We start from the raw sequence: 17,983 nt of genomic DNA, 5'->3' as shown, positions 1-17,983 counted from the left end.
GTTTGACCAGTAACAAAATTGTACTACGTTAGGCGGCAAAATGCTCACACAGTAAAATTGAGCTGGCGCTCAAGCTCGATTGACTGTACATACAAAAAGCAGGGGCCGATAATATTGGTCTAATATTTAACTAGCTAATAAAAACACATCACGTGTGGGGCAAAAAATTATACATTTTTTGGTGGAGAAATGGTTTTCCAATATTTTTGCGGAGTTTGGGGGCAGCTTTTTTCATCATGTAACAACCTCCCTCGCTTAGTTGTCTCATTGTTCCCCTTACCGGCCTATGGCTGGATTTTAACAATAGCCAATACCTTTTTTTAGCAAGTTTGCGTACGCACAAATTTTTTTACATAAAAGCAAGTCATGCCTTTGTATAATAAAGCAAAAAATAATGAGAAATAAAACAAATAAAACAAATAAAAAGTTGAGAAAATGGGAGGGAGCCTCATTGGTAATTTTTTTGTCAATTTATATTTATGTTACACGTTTACTCCACCCTATTTCTAATATTATTAAATAGTTTTTACTTTTACTTACCATTGTTAATTATACAAAAAATGACAATCTGTTATCTAAGTTTATGTATAAAATATCCCAGTAAGTTTACTAGAACGACTTCAAAAAACCCAATGGTAAGGAGCTGACAAATAACACTTTAATTTTACGTGTAGATGACAAAATCGGCAGTGTACCCAACTTTATAAAAAAGAAGGATACAAGACATATCAATGTAATGAACCAGTCTCCCTGTATGTACATGGTGGATCAGGCAAGTGTGGATTTTGTTGTGACAAAAAACTAAGGGCAAATGTGAGATTATTCGTGTTGTAAATGCATACACCCTTACCAATAAAAAAACAGTTAACACCAAAACTTAAAACCTCAGCTAATTTTAACAAAGACATGGGCGGAGAACAGGCAATTATTCTCCAACGTCAAAATAATGATAATGAGAAGAGCACGGATGATGTTATTCTTTTTTATGTTGTTGGGTCTAGATGCGAGCTGTAGGGTCCAGCTGTTGGTATTTAAAGATGGAAAGAAAACCTGGTTCATGTATCTCATAAAACTGGTAAACTTAGGAAATTTAGGACGCGTGTGACCCACTGCTAGGACAAGAAGCTGGCCTTGATATGAGGCGCACCTGCCAGAAGTTGACAGACAAGTACACAATGCTGGTCAAGAAACTCCAAGGAGAGCGCGCAAAACAAGCAACGGTGTTTGTAAACGAGACCATAGACAAACAGTACGACTGGTACAAGGGATGGTGCGACTTACAGATCGAACGGGAAGTGGGGGGTCCTTGATGTCTGAGAAACGCCAATTGTTGATGAGACTCCAATCTCAACAAACAGCAATGAGGACAGCAGACATGCACACCAGCCATCTGGCGACGATTGGCGCTCTAGCTGGCAGATCAAGTGCTCGTCGGGATTAGTTGACTAACATTCTAGTAAACACCTCCACCCTCAGGCAATTAAACCTTCATTCGTTTTGTACAAGTGACACATTTTATTTATTTATTCTTGTTTGTGGCTGATACTAATAACTGATAACATTAAGCACATGATTGGCAAAACATGGCATCTAACAAATAAAGAATGGTTCAGTTTTTTTTCCCTGGCTGTCCTACGTATTTTTAAAAACACACACATCAAAATAAATGGTGACATTGTTATTTTAGTTTTGATGCCATCCGAGACGTTACCATTTGCCAAGTTGTATTTTGAAAATAAAGAATAACACTACTCATGTCTATTTGTTTTGGCGGTTTGCGCCATCAAGTCTATCCATCGAGATGGGACGGGGCAGACCCTGAGCGCTGCTCGGCTGATCCCGCTTCTGAACATTCTTGGCGTGGGTGTACACCAGACCAGCAGCAAAGCCAAGCAGGACAGCAAGCACGCCACCAGCGCTAACGGGATCGGGGAACCAGAGCATGGCAAAAATAGCAATAGGCAGCTTGTTGAGGGCGCCGATCATGGAGTACGTTGTCGACGAGGTGGTGCGCAGACACCACGGCGAGCAGTACGAAATGGCAAAAGCAGCAATTCCCGAAACCAACATACCCTGGACAAACGAGTTGAGCTCATCGGCATTGGCCTTGTCCGAGTAATACACGAAGAAGCCCGACCAGTTCTCCTGCACCATGCTGAGCACCAAGTACAGTGGCAGGGTCAGCAGGTTGTTAAAGTACACGGTGTCAAAGTCCTTAAAATTGACCTGCTTGATAACCTTGCGCATGTGGATGACAAAGGTTGCCGAGGCGAAGCAGTTAGCGGTCATCCAAAAGTAGCCCCACCCGTTAAATCCGATGTCATTCCATGCGCCGACCAGCGAGGACAGAACCATCAGACCAAAAGAAGTGAGCATCAGGGGGGTGACAGCCGCGTGAAACACCCATTTCTCGCCGTACGCAACAGCGATGATGGTCAAGTTCTTAAACACAGTAAACAGAGGTACGTTCAGATACTCAAGCGACTTTCCGCCGGTGTACAGCATGAGCGCCTGCGAGCAGGCAACAGGGAACCACGTTTTCGCGTCGGCCTTGTTCATCGCGCGATACTTGACGTTGAGCCCGACCTTGTTGGCGACTACCATCAGCCCGACGCTCCCAAAGGCCTGCACGGCAAGCATAAAGAACACCATGTGGAACTGGAAATTGGACAGAACCAGCTTGTTGACCAGGGTCATTGTGATGGATGACCCACAGTACGCCAAGATGGGAATGGCACCCTGCAGTATACTCGAACTCATTTTTTCGCGGATTTGGCTTTTTGCGCTTCTTCTTCTCAAAGCGGCTAGGTAGGGTGGTGTGAACTAAGCGCGAGGGATGGGAGAAGTAATAAAAAGAAGACAGGCGAAATTCGCAATGTAAAAAAGAGGAGAAAATATTGAGCGTGACGAAAAAAGAAAAAATAGCAAATTGGATGGAGGGAAATCTAAATGGAATCGAGAAAATAACAACATGAAAAATATAATTATTATTGGGGAGTTTTGGGCAAAGGTCCTATAGCTCCCCATCTGCTGTCGTTGGTTTTAACTAGTAAGGATCGAGCCGTCAGGCAGCAGTAATAGCTGCCTTGATGTGAGGAAAGGGATAAAGACTGTCTAGTCTTGTTACGCTTGGGCTTGGACGCGGTATTCAGATCATTTGGCGGTCTACCATGGTGCCTAAAATCTGGGTGGCGCTCTAAAAATTGCGACGATATAGGAACATCATAATGAGATTGCATGCCGACGCAATGTCGCGGTTCCAACACCTGAACTTGAAGTTGAACTCGTTGGCAGCCTTGGTCTTGTCCTTGAGCTCTGGCTTCAAAGTCTGTGAAATATCACACCTCTGCACATTATGCTTGAGGAAATCAGGATTTGGGAAAGTTCCACACACTTCAGTGTATTTTCATCTTTTTTCGTCCAAACGCCTCCCAAAAGAAGAATTAGAAAGAACTAATCGAGATTGATGAATCAAATTTATTATTGTTGGACGTGTATCTCGTCCAGGCTTATAGGTTTATAATTGGTCCCCACAAGGGGTATTGTTTGGTACGCGTTCAGCGTTTTCTAATTTTTCATTTAATTTGTTCCAAAATAAGATTCAGTTTTCATTTATATTATTGTTGGACGCGCTGACAGCAGGATCACAACTAAAGTGCAAAACCGTTCGAGTGCATCCGCCTTTGTCTGTATCTCCTCAAGCGCTGTTCCATTCTTCTTCTTTTGCTGTGGTGTGCGCTAAAAAGAAAAAACAGATTAGACAAAAGCAATAGCAACAGAAAATAAAATAAAAAAAAACACCAGCAGCCAGTAAGATTGGACCAGCTGGACTGATCAGCCAAGTAATCACGCGAGGCTGAATCCACAGCATGACGTGTTGGTCGGCGTGTGGGGTAAGCCTCACAAAGGAGGAGGGAATAAATTGCGATGGACGTGTCTTTTCTTTTCTTTCTTTTCTGCTCCAATTTTTATATTCATTATTTCTCCACTCCAATTTTTATATCATTTCTTATACTACTGTGCTATGAGAATCCCATTTGTGCTCATGCGGGCCAGCGGCCTGTTCTACTTTGCCATTATCATGATGATGGCCCTCAGCGCAAAGCTGGTCGAGGCGGCGCGCGGACCGGTCGTGACCAACAAGGTGTTTTTTGATATCAAGCAGGGCGACAAGGAGCTTGGGCGCATTGTTATCGGACTTTTTGGAAAGACCGTCCCAGACACCGCAAGGAACTTCCTTGAGCTGGCCACTGGCGAGCACGGCTTCGGCTACAAGGGCAGCAAGTTCCACCGCGTTATCAAGGATTTCATGATTCAGGGCGGCGACTTCACTAGGGGCGATGGAACCGGTGGAAAGTCTATCTACGGCAACAAGTTTGACGACGAGAACTTTAAGCTGCGCCACACTGGTCCCGGCGTGCTGTCGATGGCCAATTCTGGCAAGAATACCAATGGCTCTCAGTTCTTCATCACCACTGTGACGACCTCATGGCTTGACGGCCGCCATGTCGTGTTTGGCAAGGTCATGGAGGGCATGGATATTGTCACTGCCATCGAAAATGGGCCCAAGAGCGCCGGTGACAAGCCCAAGGTCGACATTGTTATCGCTGACAGCGGTGAGCTCGAGATTGTGAGACCGAGACTCCTCTTCGTGTTGAGCTGTAGATATCTTTGTTTTTTGTATAGCGAGTTAACACTGCTTTATTTCATTTTTTTATCTTTTTGATGAAGCAGTTAAATGAACGCGTAAAATATTATGCAGTTACAAATGCCGGTCCAAATACAATTCTAAAACTTTCGAACAACCAAAGTTGAGCATAAACTTTTGGATAGTGGCAGCAACAACATAAAACAGCAGACAATTGCAAGTTACTTTTCGTTAACTGCATTGCAAGCCAGAAACAAATGATAAGCCCAATGCTTCCGAGTGTATAAAGTTACTTGTGCATTTTAATCGCTCAAATCGTTGCTCGTTGGGGAATAATTGTTTGAGTACAGCTAGAACTTGAATTCTGCAGTAAAAATAATTAAATTATTGACTGCCCGACGCAAAACAGTATCGCACGGCATTTCGCCGGGTCATACTGCCACGATACTTTTGCGGCACCAAATCATATGAGCAAATTAAACCCAACCCAACCATCTACTTCTTTGCCTTGCTTTTGGCGGCAAGCTGTGCAATCGCGCGATCAATGCACTGCTGGGTGCTTGGGTGGCTCATAGCAATCCAGAACTGCGCATTGTCCCTCTCAAATTCGGCGTCAAAGTAATCCAAAAACCCGCGACGCAAGTTCTTTAGGGTCTCTGATTGGGCATAGTAGGGTATGGCGGCGCGTTCCCACAAAAAGTCCATCGCTGCAGCATTCATCTCATCCTTGGATGTAAACACCTCGTCTATAAGGCCGATTTGATGAGCGCGTGGCGCAGTTATGGCAGTGCCAGAGGCCAAAAGATCTTCGGCAGTTCGCATGGATGTCAGATCGCGGAAACGCACGGCAAGCCACTCGGGCAGGGGCATCCCGACAGCAACCTCATTTAGACCAATGAGCTTCTTCGCACCAATGACCATGTACCGCTGCTGGCAGGCCATGGCCATGACGCAGCCCAGGCCCAGCGCATGTCCGTCGATTGCCGCCACGGATGGAACTGGAAGCGAGTAGATGCGGCGGAATATGTGTTTTCCAAGGGACCACAGCTGCATGAAATCCTCTTGGGATATCTTCTGGAATATAGGAAGATTGAAGCCACCTGAGAAAAAGCCGTCCACTGTTGAATCCAAAACCAGACCGCGTACGCCCTTCTGGGCTTCGACCTCGGCGAGGCAGTCGCCGAGGGCCTGCAGTGAAGCGTACGTGAACGTGTTGGCCTTTGGGCTATTCATCGTGATTTTAGCAAGGCACCCGGCCTTGGGACCTAGCTCCTTGAAGGTTACGTAAAACTCGGGCTTGTCTATTATGAATCCAGGATTTGTTGCTGCTGCCGTCATTCTGCGGATTGTCACAGCACTCATGGATCCAAAAGCCATGGGCACACGGGCTGAAAGTCCAATCATTGTTTTATTTTACGTTTGCAAAGGTCCTGAATGTATACGAGGCGTGGGATGCTGTCGACAGAGGAAGGAAGAGGGATAAAAATAGTATGTATTGTTTGCTGGTTAGTTGCTTGTTTGTTATTATCGTCAAAGTGAGCAAATATTAAAATAAAATAATGTGAACAGAAAACAGAGAAGCAGAAAAATGATGGCATGTGCTTGTTTTCCGTATTAAAATTTTTGACGCAACCACCCCCCCCCCCCCCGTTCTCCCTCTATCTATTCCTCCACTCGTTTTGTTTCTTGTTTTTTATTCCAACAATTGGCAGCGCGGTGAAATTTGTCTCCGTCAAACCCTATTCCTTGTTCCTTTTTATTTATTTTTATTTTTGGCTGGTTCCTCTGTCACATGAAACCAAGCAGAGATTAGAGATTGTGAGATCATCAGAGTAAACGGGCAGATATGCAAATCACATTTAATTTTTTCGGGGTTAAGCAAAGTCTAAAATATGTAAATTACTGCGAACAACACCAACAGCAAGAAAAGGCCAGTCAACAGTTAAACCGGCGCTCGCAATGTGAATAATATGCTGGAATGGCCCACATTTACATGAAAAAACAGCTTTTTGTTTTAGTTCAATGGAACAAATATAAAAAGAAGATTCGGCCCACAAAAAAATTAATAAAGGCGCTCTACATTCAACTGGTCATATCTTAATATATGGGAAAATTGCGCATCTTGTTTTGGCGAGATATTCCATATGGACAATTGCTAGTATGAAAAAGAAAAAGAAATTGAAAAGAAATACAAACAAGTTGACCTCGCCACAATTCCCCTTTCACTATCCTTCCTTTCATATTTTCTTTCTCACTCACTCACTCTTCATCTAGATTTTGGTTGTCTGTATATCTCCGTGCTACGTTTCGGGTCGTTTTCTAGCTGAATACTTTTTTATTTGCAGATTCTCTCACCTGCCAGATTCTCATTGTTGTGCTGCAGTCGCTTTTGTTTGCTCGGCATTGGCGGCTTTTTCGCTTTTCTTTGCGCGATCGCTTTGCGGGAATGCCCGATAAATCTTGTTTCAAAACAACAAGCGACAAGCAACAAGCGACAAGCAACAAGCAAGAAACAAATAAAATGCAATATGTCATGTATATGCGCCGTCTCGGTCTTGTGCCTCATTCATTAATTGGTTGCTTTAGGCGATATGTAAAAGAAATAACGAACAGGCAATTTGGTGCAAATAGTGGTGTATATGTAATTGGGCCGGTGGAATCGAATTTTTATATTGCGCAGCAGAGACTGCTACGGATTGTCGCTAACATTCACACATTGCCGGGCTATAGAGTGTATAGTCACGGTGGGCAGCCCGCGACCATGAAGTCTCTGTGAAATTAAGATCTTCAAGCGCTAATCCCATCCCGATTTGTCGCAGAAGCATGCTGTAATTTCTTTCGTTACGCGGTGACTCGGTGGGGGAGCGCCTGCTCGCGGGCTATGCTGCCGGCTGGCGCAAAACAAAATGGAATGCAAGGCATTTGCCAAGCAGGCTATATCTCAATATCGATTCATCTCTCTAATTTTATCGACACGCTCGAGTGTCATTTATGAACAAGCATAGTGAGCAAGCCGCTATTTTCTTATTTTCTCCCCTTTAGCCGCCTACTGCGAAACATCCTTTTTAGCTGCAGACAATGAGATCATGAGACGTTCTGCTCACCACCCATCCTTCCTCTCCCCCTCCCCCCTGCAGAACGCCTCTCCGCTGGCAGGTGGGTGTGTGAAAGGGGGGTGGGCAAAAGACCACCTCTTCAAGCACCTCTCAGGAACCCGGCCTCCCTAAATTTCTCCACTTGCCTGGCAAATCTGCAGGCGACAAGGACATGGTCGGGCATTCCTCTTTTTTTACTTCGGTCACCAAATCACCCGAGCTGTATAACAGGAAAATAAAACAGAAGGCGCGATTTACCTCATTTGGGGCCTCCCCTTTTTATTTCTGTTCGTCTATAAATTTTTCCTAACCTCCCCAGCTGCTTGGCACCAAGAATAAATAATACTTAAGGCAAGCGAACGCCCACCTGAGTATTTTAATTCATACACGCCTTTGTTTGTTGCTGGATCTTTTCCTCCTTTTCTTTTTTCTTCGTTCATTCATTCATTTACTTTTGGCAATTTTACATATAACCAGTTTTAAACTCCATCTACAAGCGTGTGTTATGAATTTAACATTAGCCCGCTTTGTAATTTTTCATCTATTAGAGTTATTCAACTGCTTGTAATATATTTTTAAGGCTCTACTTTTATCCTTATCTTTTGTTTGCTCTATTTTTCTGTTTTACTCGCAGCATTGTAAAAACTGCAAAGCTGTTCTCTTTTATACCCACTTTGCACCTTTTGTTTTTTTATATCGACACTGCTAATCTTAGCATATTGGACGGGCGGTCCCTTCTTATATAGATACATATACAGGAGTCAATACTGGTAAGAATTCAATTTTCTTGCGTTAAAATTTATCAATTTGATCAACTTTTTTCATTACAGTGTACCCGTATCTCGCTTAAATGCATATTCAAAAATGCATTTCAAAAGGGGTCCGGGTGAACACATGCACCCACTTGGCTCGATTCTGTTTTGGTTGCAGGCAGCCCCAGAACACATTTTTCAAAACATTGCGTCCTGCCCTGTCCTGCCCTGTTTTTTTCCCGCCAGCTTTTCAGCCTCGCCTTTTCCGTTTCCAAAATGATACTATTTTTTGTCAATTTGACTCCAAAACAACCCACCACCCTTCTTCTCCACATCTCCGTTTGACGCCTTGCTTGCAATTCTACATGCATGGGCCAGAAACAAGGTGGCTGCATCTTTCCCTTGCAATAACCCCGTTTGTAAAGTCGAACCACCTTTCTTATTTGGACTTTAAAAGTAGAAAAATAACCGAAATAAAATTTATGTGGCCAATTAATTCCAGAAATGGTTTACTTTTTTCTTTTTTTGTTGGGCTTTTTTCTTTTTTCTTGGCCAAACCCTTGTTTTGTCCGCAAGCGGGTCGATTTTACTTTTCTAATTTGGCCGCGCTGCTGGTTAAAACAACTGCATCTACAAACTTGCATCTATAAACTTGCCTTTACTGCTTGCTTAAATTCAGGCAAAAAAGGAAATCGTGCCCAGCACGGCTGGCCGATTCTTATCCATTGAAAATGCTTTATGAAAAGAGGGATAGCAGTAGAACTACTCAGCCACCGCCACTTTGGGCATAAAAAGTGGAATTTCCTTGCTCTATCTCCTCCCGCCCCTCTCCATTTTGCCAACCTTGTCTATTCAGCGACCAAGCGCTGGTTACTATTTGCATTTCCGCCATTATTACCTTTTATTTGGCTGCAAGTCTCTTTTGTACTTGCCGAGAATATTCCCATTTGGCACCCAATGCACAGCGAAAAAAACAGCGAGCACATCCCTTTTTTTGCTGTTTTTGGTCGTATTGCATTGTCGACAGATTGCGCTACTTTTATTTTTCTTCTCACTCTTGGTCTAAAACTTTGCATTGTTGGGTGTTCATTCCGTTCCTGTGCAGCGCACATGCGATTCAAACTGCAGAACAGACATATGTAGTGCAGAAGAGCTTGTTCTTAATCTCGCGTATATTCCCAAAGGATTCCACTCTCCTTTTCATTTTTTGCCCACATACGCACACAGTATCCTCACTTTGATTATGTATGTATATCTCGGGATGCCCACGCCCTGGGCTTTTTATTTTCTAAAAGGGGGAGCAAGGCGGTGCGAAGTATCCACAGAGAATACCGCTTGACGTGTTCTGAAATTCAGATTTTCCTTTCCTTTTTGTGCAGATCCAGTCACTCTATGGATATGGCCACGTAGACTATGCATGTTAGTTTTTATTTCTTGGTTGCTACGCTTGGTCCCTTTTGTGTCTTGTTCTTGGTCTTGTCCATTTCAAGCGTCTAGTCGGATATGCATCATCAACAAGCAACGCAAAAGAACATTTTGAACAGCTGAGAAAGAGGGATGGTGCGGCCGATGGAGGCGGGTTGATGCACAACACCTCCCTCTCCCTCTCATTCTGCATGCAAGGCAGCCTTTTTCTTTTTATGCCTTTATCGTCCAAGCGAAAAGGTACACAATTTTCTGCACTGCAGTGCTGGACTGCGGCTAATACCGCCCCTGCAATTAACCCTTATGCCACGCCTCCCACCCCCTCTCCCCTCCTGTGAACCTACCTCTCCCTTCCCTCCCTCTTTCGAGCGAGTGCTTTCTTTTCTGCGTAACGCATGCGCTCGTGCTCGTTTGCAAAAGGACCAGCATAAGAGTTCACACCAACAATTTCATTCTTGCTTCCCAAAAAATATTATTTTTATTTTCTCCTCAAATTGGCTGCATCAAGCGGGCTTTTATTTTTTGTTAAATAAACGCACATTTGGCATCGTCATTACCTCGTGTCCCTGCCCCTATCCTGGGAATAAATCAATCTGTATGGTTCTTTTAGGTTTTTCCTTCCCTTTTTATCTCCTATCATTTCCTCGTTATATTAGTTTACAATATTGTACATTTATACTTGTTTCTCATTTTATTTCTGTCTGGTACGCCCGGCCTTTCTGCCTCATCAGCATTCGTTTTTTCTTCCTTGTTTTTCTTCCCAGTTTGTCCATGAAAAAAGCGATTCTGATTACTCGCTGGATCCCGTTTGCCTGTGCTACCTTGCGTACCGAGAACAGTTTTTTTCATTGTTTCATATTTTTTTTCTGTTTGTCCATACGCTGTTCAACCTTTCTTTTTTGTTCAATTTCTCTTCTTCGCCACATATACATACACACACCCACTATACCCTGTTTTTGTTTACCTGAACAATTAATAATCATTCAACGAAACTAAAATTATTTTTCTTTTATTTTTATTTGGTTTGGTTTGGTTTTTGGGTCATCACACCCAAAGTCCATTTTGTTTATTTTTTGTTTGCACACATTATTTAATATATAGACCAAGACGGCTGGGCCCCTATTTTTTCGCACTCACTTGTCAGCCTGAGCTGTGATTTTCGATTTTTTTGGATATACCCTCCCACCCTTTTTTCCAGAGTCCATCCACTGCCCTTTATTTTATTTTTTTACAATCCCACCTCGACGGACAATCGCCGATATGCAACAAACTACCAATAACGAGAGCAGCAGTAGCAGTAGAAGCAGTATTGCCAGCGGTGGCGGCATTCAAAATAGCGGCATGGCAAAGGACGCACAATTCCATCACCAGTCCCAGTCCCAGCAAATGGCACCCCCGTTGTCGTCGTCAGCAGTGCATCACCATCATTACCAGCAGTTTGAGCAGCAGCAGCAGCAGCAGCATCATCTTGGCACCGACAGCAAGTCCCCAACCGCGGATGATTCGGCAGAGAAAAAGGATGACAAGTCAGCGCCAGTTCGGAAGCGGCTGTCGCTCGCATGCACAACCTGCCGGCAGAGAAAGGTTAAATGCGACGGTGGGCGCCCCTCGTGCCGTACGTGCGCAAAGTTCAACTGGCCGTGCGTCTACCAGCCGTCGAACCGCAAGCGCGGGCCGCGGCCCAGGGCGCTGGCCCTGATGGACGGCAGCATTCCGTACATGAATCGGTCGCACTGGCCGGCATCCCACAGCTACTACGTATACGGCTTCCCCGGACAGTCATCGCCGCCGCCGCCGCCACAGCACTACATGGCGCCGTTCTTTGGCCAGCCGCCTGATGCCCCAATGAATGGCGCACCGGTGAGGATGGAGGCCTCGCTGATGCAGCCGGGAGGATACAACCACGACACATACACGACGTACGGCGACTACATGACCAACTCTGGCTCAATCCGGATTCGGCCGCCGCCACCCATGCGCAGTCCTGTCAACCAGTCGGCCCCGCACATGCCGATGCACGCTCACCCCGCCAGCACTACCCCCACCGGATACCAGGCCCTATGGGCATGAGCGGGCCGCCGCTGCCACCGCCGCTGGTGATGCCACAGCGGCAGGCCCAGCACCACCCCCACCATATGCAGCCGCCGCCGCATGCGACCCACCCTTTGATGCAGTACGCCGAACAGAAGGCGCATGGTCAGATGGCAGGGCACCGCGCACAGAGTCCGTTTTCGCCCACTTCGTCAGCCGGATTTTCGCCGCATTCCGGCCGGCCATTATACACACTGCCAGAGCCTCATTTGCTTTCCTCAGCGACCTCGGCTGCACCTATGCATCGCTATGCGCAGAAACTCACATCGCCAGTGCAAATCTCACCGAGCAATGCCGGCCAACCCCCATTACAATCGCCCATTATGCATGCGCAATATGCCGATTCAAGACAGCGTGGTGCGCAGGGATCTGATGCGCGAAGGAATGATCCCGGGTCTGCCTTGTCTTTGGCTTCTGCATCCGATAACAACACCTCGGCAGCAGTATCCTTGAAACTTATTGGCGAGGGGCTGGGGCAGATGGGGGCAGATATAGTGTCAAGAAATGCGAAGCGGAGTCTGAAGTACTTGGAGGAATCAGCAGCAGCAGAAACAGCGGCGGCAGTGGTGGAGGATTGCCTAGCAGGTCATCACTTAGATCGCCAGCGCCCCAACGTATGCATTCATCGGCACAATCCCGGGACTCTGCATTAAATTATGCACCAGATATGCAGCCCCAAAGCACGAATGCGTCGATGCACCTCTCGGCAATTTACGCGAAAGGGAAAGCGATATTACCAATAGAAGTGTTGAGAGCAGCAATGGTGTCCGATTTGCACACCCCCAGCCGTCAACACCGGCCGACTTGTCGGGTCATCGCCAGGCTCAACCCATGTGCGTAAAGGATGACTCCACGCTGTCTTTGCCAATGCAGCGCTCCGAAAATAGTCGCGCAGCGGTTGAGACACCCATGTCTGTGCCTATTCCTTCTACTGCTGCGTTCCCTCCATCACGCTTGCACTACATTGACAAGCAGCAGCAGCAGCAGCAGCAGCATTACCGCGGGCAGTACCAACAGTCATCCGTCAGATACTCGTTGCCGGAGCCAGAGCCGCATACAGTGCAAAGACAGGAACACGTTTGTTCGCCGCAGATATCACCAAAGCCGGTGCTGTTTGGGAGCAGTGATTCTCGGCCGCGGCTGCCCCCGCTTTCGGAGGTTTTTGGCAGAGATTATCAGTTTATGCGGTCGCCGGACAATCTGAGCTTGGCTGCGGAGGTCCTTGTGCTGCCACTGACTAGTGCTGGTATTAGAGCGAGCACCCTACGCCGTCTTTGGCCCATGGCAAGGACTCGTTTAGGGGCAGTGAGGCTTCTAAAATGGGCTGCTAGTAATAGTTTTCATTAATGATTTTTTGAAGCTGTTGTATATTCGCATTGTAAGCCAATTGTTAATTTTATTTGGGCACTTTATTTTTAAGCCCTACACAAATACACTTATTTTTTATCATATCATATCATGGTCTTGTAATTAAAATGAGTCAATGCCCAATGCAATTCCGTCTGTGTACGTGATCAAATAAAAGGTTGGTCTTTGAGCTGGAGTACAGGCTTGCAACCAATATTTGGATGTTATTTTTTATATGTGGGTGCATTCGGAACAACAATGCATCCGAGTTTTTGGCTGGGTATTAACTTTTTGAATGGATCTTTTTTCTCGCTCTCACCCGAGACTTTAGCATTATTTTTATTTTCATTGCTTTCTCTCATGTACACTGAACAACTTTATTTCTCAATTTGGCTATATAATTACCGCCTCTTTAAAATATAAATCAAGGTCGGTGTCACGTTGAAGAAAAAACATGATGTTTGCATGAAAAATGCAACAATTTCGAATTAAAAAACAAATGCTTTAAACCAGCAGTAAGCTAATACTTGTTTTTTTATTTTTGAGGCCTGGACATAAATTTGAGAAAGCGTCAAAAATAAAAAAACAAGAATACCGATTCTATGCCTAGAATTTTCCGACTTTTGTACGTATCGTCTTCATTGCAATGGGTTTCATATTATTTTTAGCCTGGGTCCCACAGATGAACATAAATACTGCAATTCGGGTACGGATAAACGGAATAAAAAAAGGCCGCATATGTTTGCAAAGGACAAAAATAAAAAAGGTGGAATGCACGTCTTGTGGTCACAGAAAGAAAAAAAGGAAAGTAAAAAAGAAAGTGCGTGTGAACAGGCTGACTGTCCAAGAATCCAACAATAATGTAGTGATCACATTCTTTATTTTTATTCTTTCCCCCCTATGTGTGACTTGTATTGTTGCTGTCCTGTTAGCCATTGTCTAGCTTTTTTCTTTTTTTTGTGGCAGCGGCAGGTGTGCGGCGATGTGCATGTCTGCAAGAAATAAATTTAAATGACTTGAATTTTGGCATCTTCCTACATGACCCGCTAATTTAACTGTTTCCAATATGACATGTGTAAAATTTTCTATTTTTTTTTTGTGCGTACTTTTTTTGCAGTATGTGTGGGAAAGGCGGAGTAAATATTACCCGCATTATTATGAATGCAGCTTTAGTTATAGTTTTTTACAAGCAACATAAAACATAAGCAATCAAGGCTGATAATTGCCGCAAATTGTTTTTGGGCAATTAAGTTTTGAATACAATAAATATACTGTAACAAATCCCCAGCCTGCGAGGATAGCCCTTGATATTGGTTTACGCACTTACCTTTACATTTTGTTAAAAAGGTAGTCTGTGTTAACATTTTTTTGCCAGAGATAGAAAATTAAGCCCTATATTTTGGTAGGGACTCAGCAGCAGCAGCAGCAGCCGGGCGCAAATCCAAGGAGACCACACTCTGCTGCGGTTACTTATCCTCGTAGGCATAGCACAGCTTGATTTATCTAAATATCATGGCAGTTATAGTTGTCAGAGTTATTTAACACAGAACATGACTTTGTTAATAAGCAACTGTATCAATGTATTTATTTTCTCTGGGCGAGGTGTGGACGGTTTTTTTGTCCAGCGCATCAAATTCTAATTACTTTGCTTATCAGGCATATTTTTGGTACTTGTATTTTTTAGTGTGCGTACTATTGCATACTTATTATATGAATAACTTATTCACAAGCTGAGCTTGACTTAATTTAGTTTTTTATTGTTTTTTAATTCAACCTTGCAATTTTGAGTCGACGCTGCTAGGACAAGGCCATCGTTGGTTTTAAGTATCTGCTGATATACAATCAAATATTTTATTTGGAATTATCTTTGGAAATGCATATTTATAGAATATTAGGTTCTGCGTAAGAAATTTAGTCACCTTTTTTACACTTTTATTTTTTGCAACTCGAGAATAATAATATTACACTTTGTGAAATTAGCCCATTTCTACTAATTTTTTTAACCAACTGCAAATTATTCCTCACAAGTGACGCGGCCACTCAACAAAGGGGAAATGCCAAAGCATTGCTTAGCGTTTGTACATGAAAGCCAAATAAAACGATACAAATGATTGTTGATTTATTTAGTTTCTCTTGGAGCAAACCAAACTGCAAAGTTCCCTTTATAGCACAGTAGTTGTGCAATTTTTTAAAGTCAGAAACCACCCAACAAATCTACTGCGGTTAATGTCAATATTTTACTAACCAACATTATAATATTTTGAAAAATAGTTTTTTTCCACAGGTTATAAAACCAGCATTTTCGTATTATTTCCTTTTATTTTTTTACATATTTTATTAATTCTTTTTTGCACCACATTACAATTTATTTTATTTGTCGCATAGCCGCATTGCTCATATTGGATAACTATGAACGAGAAGCAGATCCTTGCTAATAACGACAAGGCCACCGCTGAGGCTTACAACATTGATGCTTCTATGGATCGTGAAGTTCAAGCTGGACCTGTCTCAACCAGCCCCAATAGCCCCTACGGCGAGAGCCAGCCGCCAGGATACCAGTTGGAAGCACAGCTGGACGCCGCTCCAACTGCAGGCCCAGTTGCTGCTCCAGCAGTTGCTACCATAGTCGCTGCACCAGGCCAGGCAATGATAGTCAACGGTGTTGGGGGCGTGCAAGTTGCAGGGTCCTCATATATCGAGGTGGCCGACGTGCCAGCCAGAGTGACGTGCCCAAAGTGTCAAAAGGACATAGTCACCCAGATTGAGACCAAGACAGGAACTCGCACTGTTGTAGTGGCAGTTGCTGTGTTTGTTGCGTTTTGGCCTTTGGCGTGGGTTCCTTTCATGTCGAAGCGCCTGAAGAAAAAGATCCATGTTTGCCCACATTGCCACCACAAGCTGGGCAAAATAATTTCGTTGACCACTGTGGGCCCAGTCCACCAATAGTTCTTTGCATTGAATGGGTGAATAATTACATCTTCTATCTTCCTCTATCTACTTGATTATTTTTAAATGTATCTTTATTTTGCAAGCCAACTGCCAACTGCTTATTGATTACCAGACTCATGCAGCCAAGCTTTCACATCAAAGATGCAATATATTTTTATAAACAAGAATTGCTTTGATTTTGACAACATTCATGTTGAACACTATTTTGCCTTAAATAAATTAATGGGTATTTATAGAATAATGGAACCCTGGCGGGAAGGTACATGACGCGTTCTTTTTATTCCAAAACTCTGGGCAACTTGAAAAAGCTGGAGTCGCCCCCATTCTTGGCGTTTTCTTTTATTCTTCTTTTATTTCCGCATCTCTACCCAAACCATACCGCATCTTTTGATTGGTCAATGCAAAACAAGATTTATATCTATCCTATTGTAAATTAGTACTGCCTTGCGTCACTACTCTATTTTTTATTTGTGCGCATCTATAAATACTTGTCTCCGTTTAAAGTCAGCAGATTTATGGTATGGTGTATGCCATGTGAGAGGCTTGGCAATAAAAGTGCAAAAAAGCTCATACTTTGTTCTTAGTGCTTCCTAGCTCAATGGCCATTCGTTTTCAGCCATCCAACGCGTATGCGAGTTTTCGTATAAAAGCGAGCAAGTTTTCCAGCTCCTTCTCACCATTCTTTTTTTTCCTCATCACACTTTACTTTATTTTTCTACACACAACTAAAAGTACAGCTTTGGCTACAATCGCGCTTACAACTTGCTACAAACCAAAATTCAAATGGACGACAAGCAGAACATCGCTAAGAACGAGAAGGCTGTCGCCGACTCATACAACAACCCGAACCCGCTGCCCGATGGCACGCTCCCCAGGTCAAATATTAACAATAACAGTAACCAACACGAGTACACCAACCTGTACGATGACGCCCCCGTGAGCCGCGCAGCCCATAGCGGGAGCACACCAGGATACACCTCCAACGCCAACAGTGGTAACCCTTACGGACAGCAGCAGCAGAATTATCCGCCCACAGCCGGCCCTTCGTCAGGCCCATCGCCCTATGGCCCCTACGGTGACAGCAATCCGCCCGCATACCCTCCGGGAGCGCCTCCTACGCTGCTCCGGGCCAAACAACAGTGATCGACGGTGTCACAGGAGTGAAGGTCCCAAAAGATTCATACATCGAGGTGACCGACGTGCCCGCTAATGTGAAGTGCCCTAATTGCCACAAGGACATAGTCACCCAGATTGAGACCAAGACGGGCGCTCGCACTGTTGTGGCGGCAGCGGCGATTTTGTTGTTTTTTGGCCACTGGCATGGGTCCCCTTTGTGTCGAAGCACATGAAAAGAAGATCCATGTTTGCCCGTATTGCCACCACAAGCTGGGCAAGGTTATTTCGTTGACTGCTGTGGGCCCATTCGATAAAAAGTAATTTTTATTAGTGATAAGCCCGAGTTTGCGAGATTTTGGGGGCCAGCCTCATTTCATTTTATATAAATATTTATTTATTTTTACACTGTAATACGATAACTTATACTAATTTTACGGATATTCACAACATACCGGGTATTATTAATACTAGGAAGCACCCCTTCGAACAAGTTTGCCCAATGGATCGCAATTTGGTCTACATGGGCGTTTACGAGATTATCCCACGAACAAAAGAGCGGA

General features: G+C 44.3%; 8 protein-coding genes across 8 annotated transcripts; 6 read left to right on the top strand and 2 right to left on the bottom strand.

Annotated features, from left to right (window-relative positions):
* Nucleotides 1-1,717: 1,717 nt before the first annotated feature.
* On the bottom strand, nucleotides 1,718-3,009 carry BX661DRAFT_182648 (uncharacterized protein). Its single transcript, XM_051536031.1, has one exon. It carries the CDS (start codon nucleotides 2,758-2,760, stop codon nucleotides 1,759-1,761), a length of 1,002 nt encoding a protein of 333 aa, XP_051391743.1. The 5' UTR covers nucleotides 2,761-3,009; the 3' UTR covers nucleotides 1,718-1,758.
* A 967-nt stretch (nucleotides 3,010-3,976) lies between these two features.
* BX661DRAFT_163035 (peptidylprolyl isomerase B precursor) lies at nucleotides 3,977-4,773 on the top strand. Its single transcript, XM_051533322.1, has one exon. It carries the CDS (start codon nucleotides 4,025-4,027, stop codon nucleotides 4,724-4,726), a length of 702 nt encoding a protein of 233 aa, XP_051391742.1. The 5' UTR covers nucleotides 3,977-4,024; the 3' UTR covers nucleotides 4,727-4,773.
* A 2-nt stretch (nucleotides 4,774-4,775) lies between these two features.
* On the bottom strand, nucleotides 4,776-6,294 carry BX661DRAFT_182645 (ClpP/crotonase-like domain-containing protein). Its single transcript, XM_051536030.1, has one exon. It carries the CDS (start codon nucleotides 6,050-6,052, stop codon nucleotides 5,144-5,146), a length of 909 nt encoding a protein of 302 aa, XP_051391741.1. The 5' UTR covers nucleotides 6,053-6,294; the 3' UTR covers nucleotides 4,776-5,143.
* Nucleotides 6,149-6,611, top strand: BX661DRAFT_18523 (uncharacterized protein). Its single transcript, XM_051536731.1, has one exon. It carries the CDS (start codon nucleotides 6,245-6,247, stop codon nucleotides 6,482-6,484), a length of 240 nt encoding a protein of 79 aa, XP_051391740.1. The 5' UTR covers nucleotides 6,149-6,244; the 3' UTR covers nucleotides 6,485-6,611.
* Nucleotides 6,612-9,915: 3,304 nt separating this feature from the next.
* Nucleotides 9,916-11,048, top strand: BX661DRAFT_18473 (uncharacterized protein). The gene has a single exon (XM_051536578.1). The coding sequence runs from the start codon at nucleotides 10,224-10,226 to the stop codon at nucleotides 10,914-10,916; it is 693 nt and encodes a 230-aa protein (XP_051391739.1). The 5' UTR covers nucleotides 9,916-10,223; the 3' UTR covers nucleotides 10,917-11,048.
* Nucleotides 11,049-11,444: 396 nt separating this feature from the next.
* BX661DRAFT_129831 (uncharacterized protein) lies at nucleotides 11,445-11,603 on the top strand (the record flags this gene model as incomplete). The annotated part of the gene is made up of 1 exon (XM_051532536.1): nucleotides 11,445-11,603. A coding segment is annotated over one exon (159 nt), but the record flags the coding sequence as incomplete, so codon positions are not given.
* Nucleotides 11,604-15,767: 4,164 nt separating this feature from the next.
* Nucleotides 15,768-16,304, top strand: BX661DRAFT_198448 (LITAF-like zinc ribbon domain-containing protein; the record flags this gene model as incomplete). Its single annotated transcript, XM_051538227.1, has 1 exon — nucleotides 15,768-16,304. The coding sequence occupies one exon, from the start codon at nucleotides 15,768-15,770 to the stop codon at nucleotides 16,302-16,304; it is 537 nt and encodes a 178-aa protein (XP_051391737.1).
* A 627-nt stretch (nucleotides 16,305-16,931) lies between these two features.
* BX661DRAFT_182636 (uncharacterized protein) lies at nucleotides 16,932-17,860 on the top strand. Its single transcript, XM_051536029.1, has 3 exons — nucleotides 16,932-17,382; nucleotides 17,448-17,587; nucleotides 17,661-17,860. Exons 1-3 carry the CDS (start codon nucleotides 17,091-17,093, stop codon nucleotides 17,742-17,744), a joined length of 516 nt encoding a protein of 171 aa, XP_051391736.1. The 5' UTR covers nucleotides 16,932-17,090; the 3' UTR covers nucleotides 17,745-17,860.
* The last annotated feature ends 123 nt before the right edge of the window (nucleotides 17,861-17,983 follow it).

The sequence above is a fragment of the Kickxella alabastrina genome (genome assembly GCF_025024165.1).
Source record: "Kickxella alabastrina strain RSA 675 chromosome Unknown BX661scaffold_11, whole genome shotgun sequence".
Classification (NCBI taxonomy): Eukaryota; Fungi; Kickxellomycota; class Kickxellomycetes; order Kickxellales; family Kickxellaceae; genus Kickxella; species Kickxella alabastrina.
The sequence above is the reverse complement of the archived record's forward strand: the minus strand, read 5'-3'. Positions and strand labels throughout refer to the sequence as shown.

Bases quoted from the DNA above. Each gene is read 5' to 3' on its own strand.
- BX661DRAFT_163035 (XM_051533322.1), top strand. From the start codon at position 4,025: ATGAGAATCCCATTTGTGCTCATGCGGGCCAGCGGCCTGTTCTACTTT.
- BX661DRAFT_182645 (XM_051536030.1), bottom strand. From the start codon at position 6,052: ATGATTGGACTTTCAGCCCGTGTGCCCATGGCTTTTGGATCCATGAGT.
- BX661DRAFT_18523 (XM_051536731.1), top strand. From the start codon at position 6,245: ATGTGCTTGTTTTCCGTATTAAAATTTTTGACGCAACCACCCCCCCCC.
- BX661DRAFT_182648 (XM_051536031.1), bottom strand. From the start codon at position 2,760: ATGAGTTCGAGTATACTGCAGGGTGCCATTCCCATCTTGGCGTACTGT.
- BX661DRAFT_18473 (XM_051536578.1), top strand. From the start codon at position 10,224: ATGCCACGCCTCCCACCCCCTCTCCCCTCCTGTGAACCTACCTCTCCC.
- BX661DRAFT_182636 (XM_051536029.1), top strand. From the start codon at position 17,091: ATGGACGACAAGCAGAACATCGCTAAGAACGAGAAGGCTGTCGCCGAC. The intron at 17,383-17,447 runs GTGACAGCAATC...GCCAAACAACAG, and splicing joins ATCGCCCTATGGCCCCTACG to TGATCGACGGTGTCACAGGA. The intron at 17,588-17,660 runs GTGGCGGCAGCG...GCACATGAAAAG, and splicing joins AGACGGGCGCTCGCACTGTT to AAGATCCATGTTTGCCCGTA.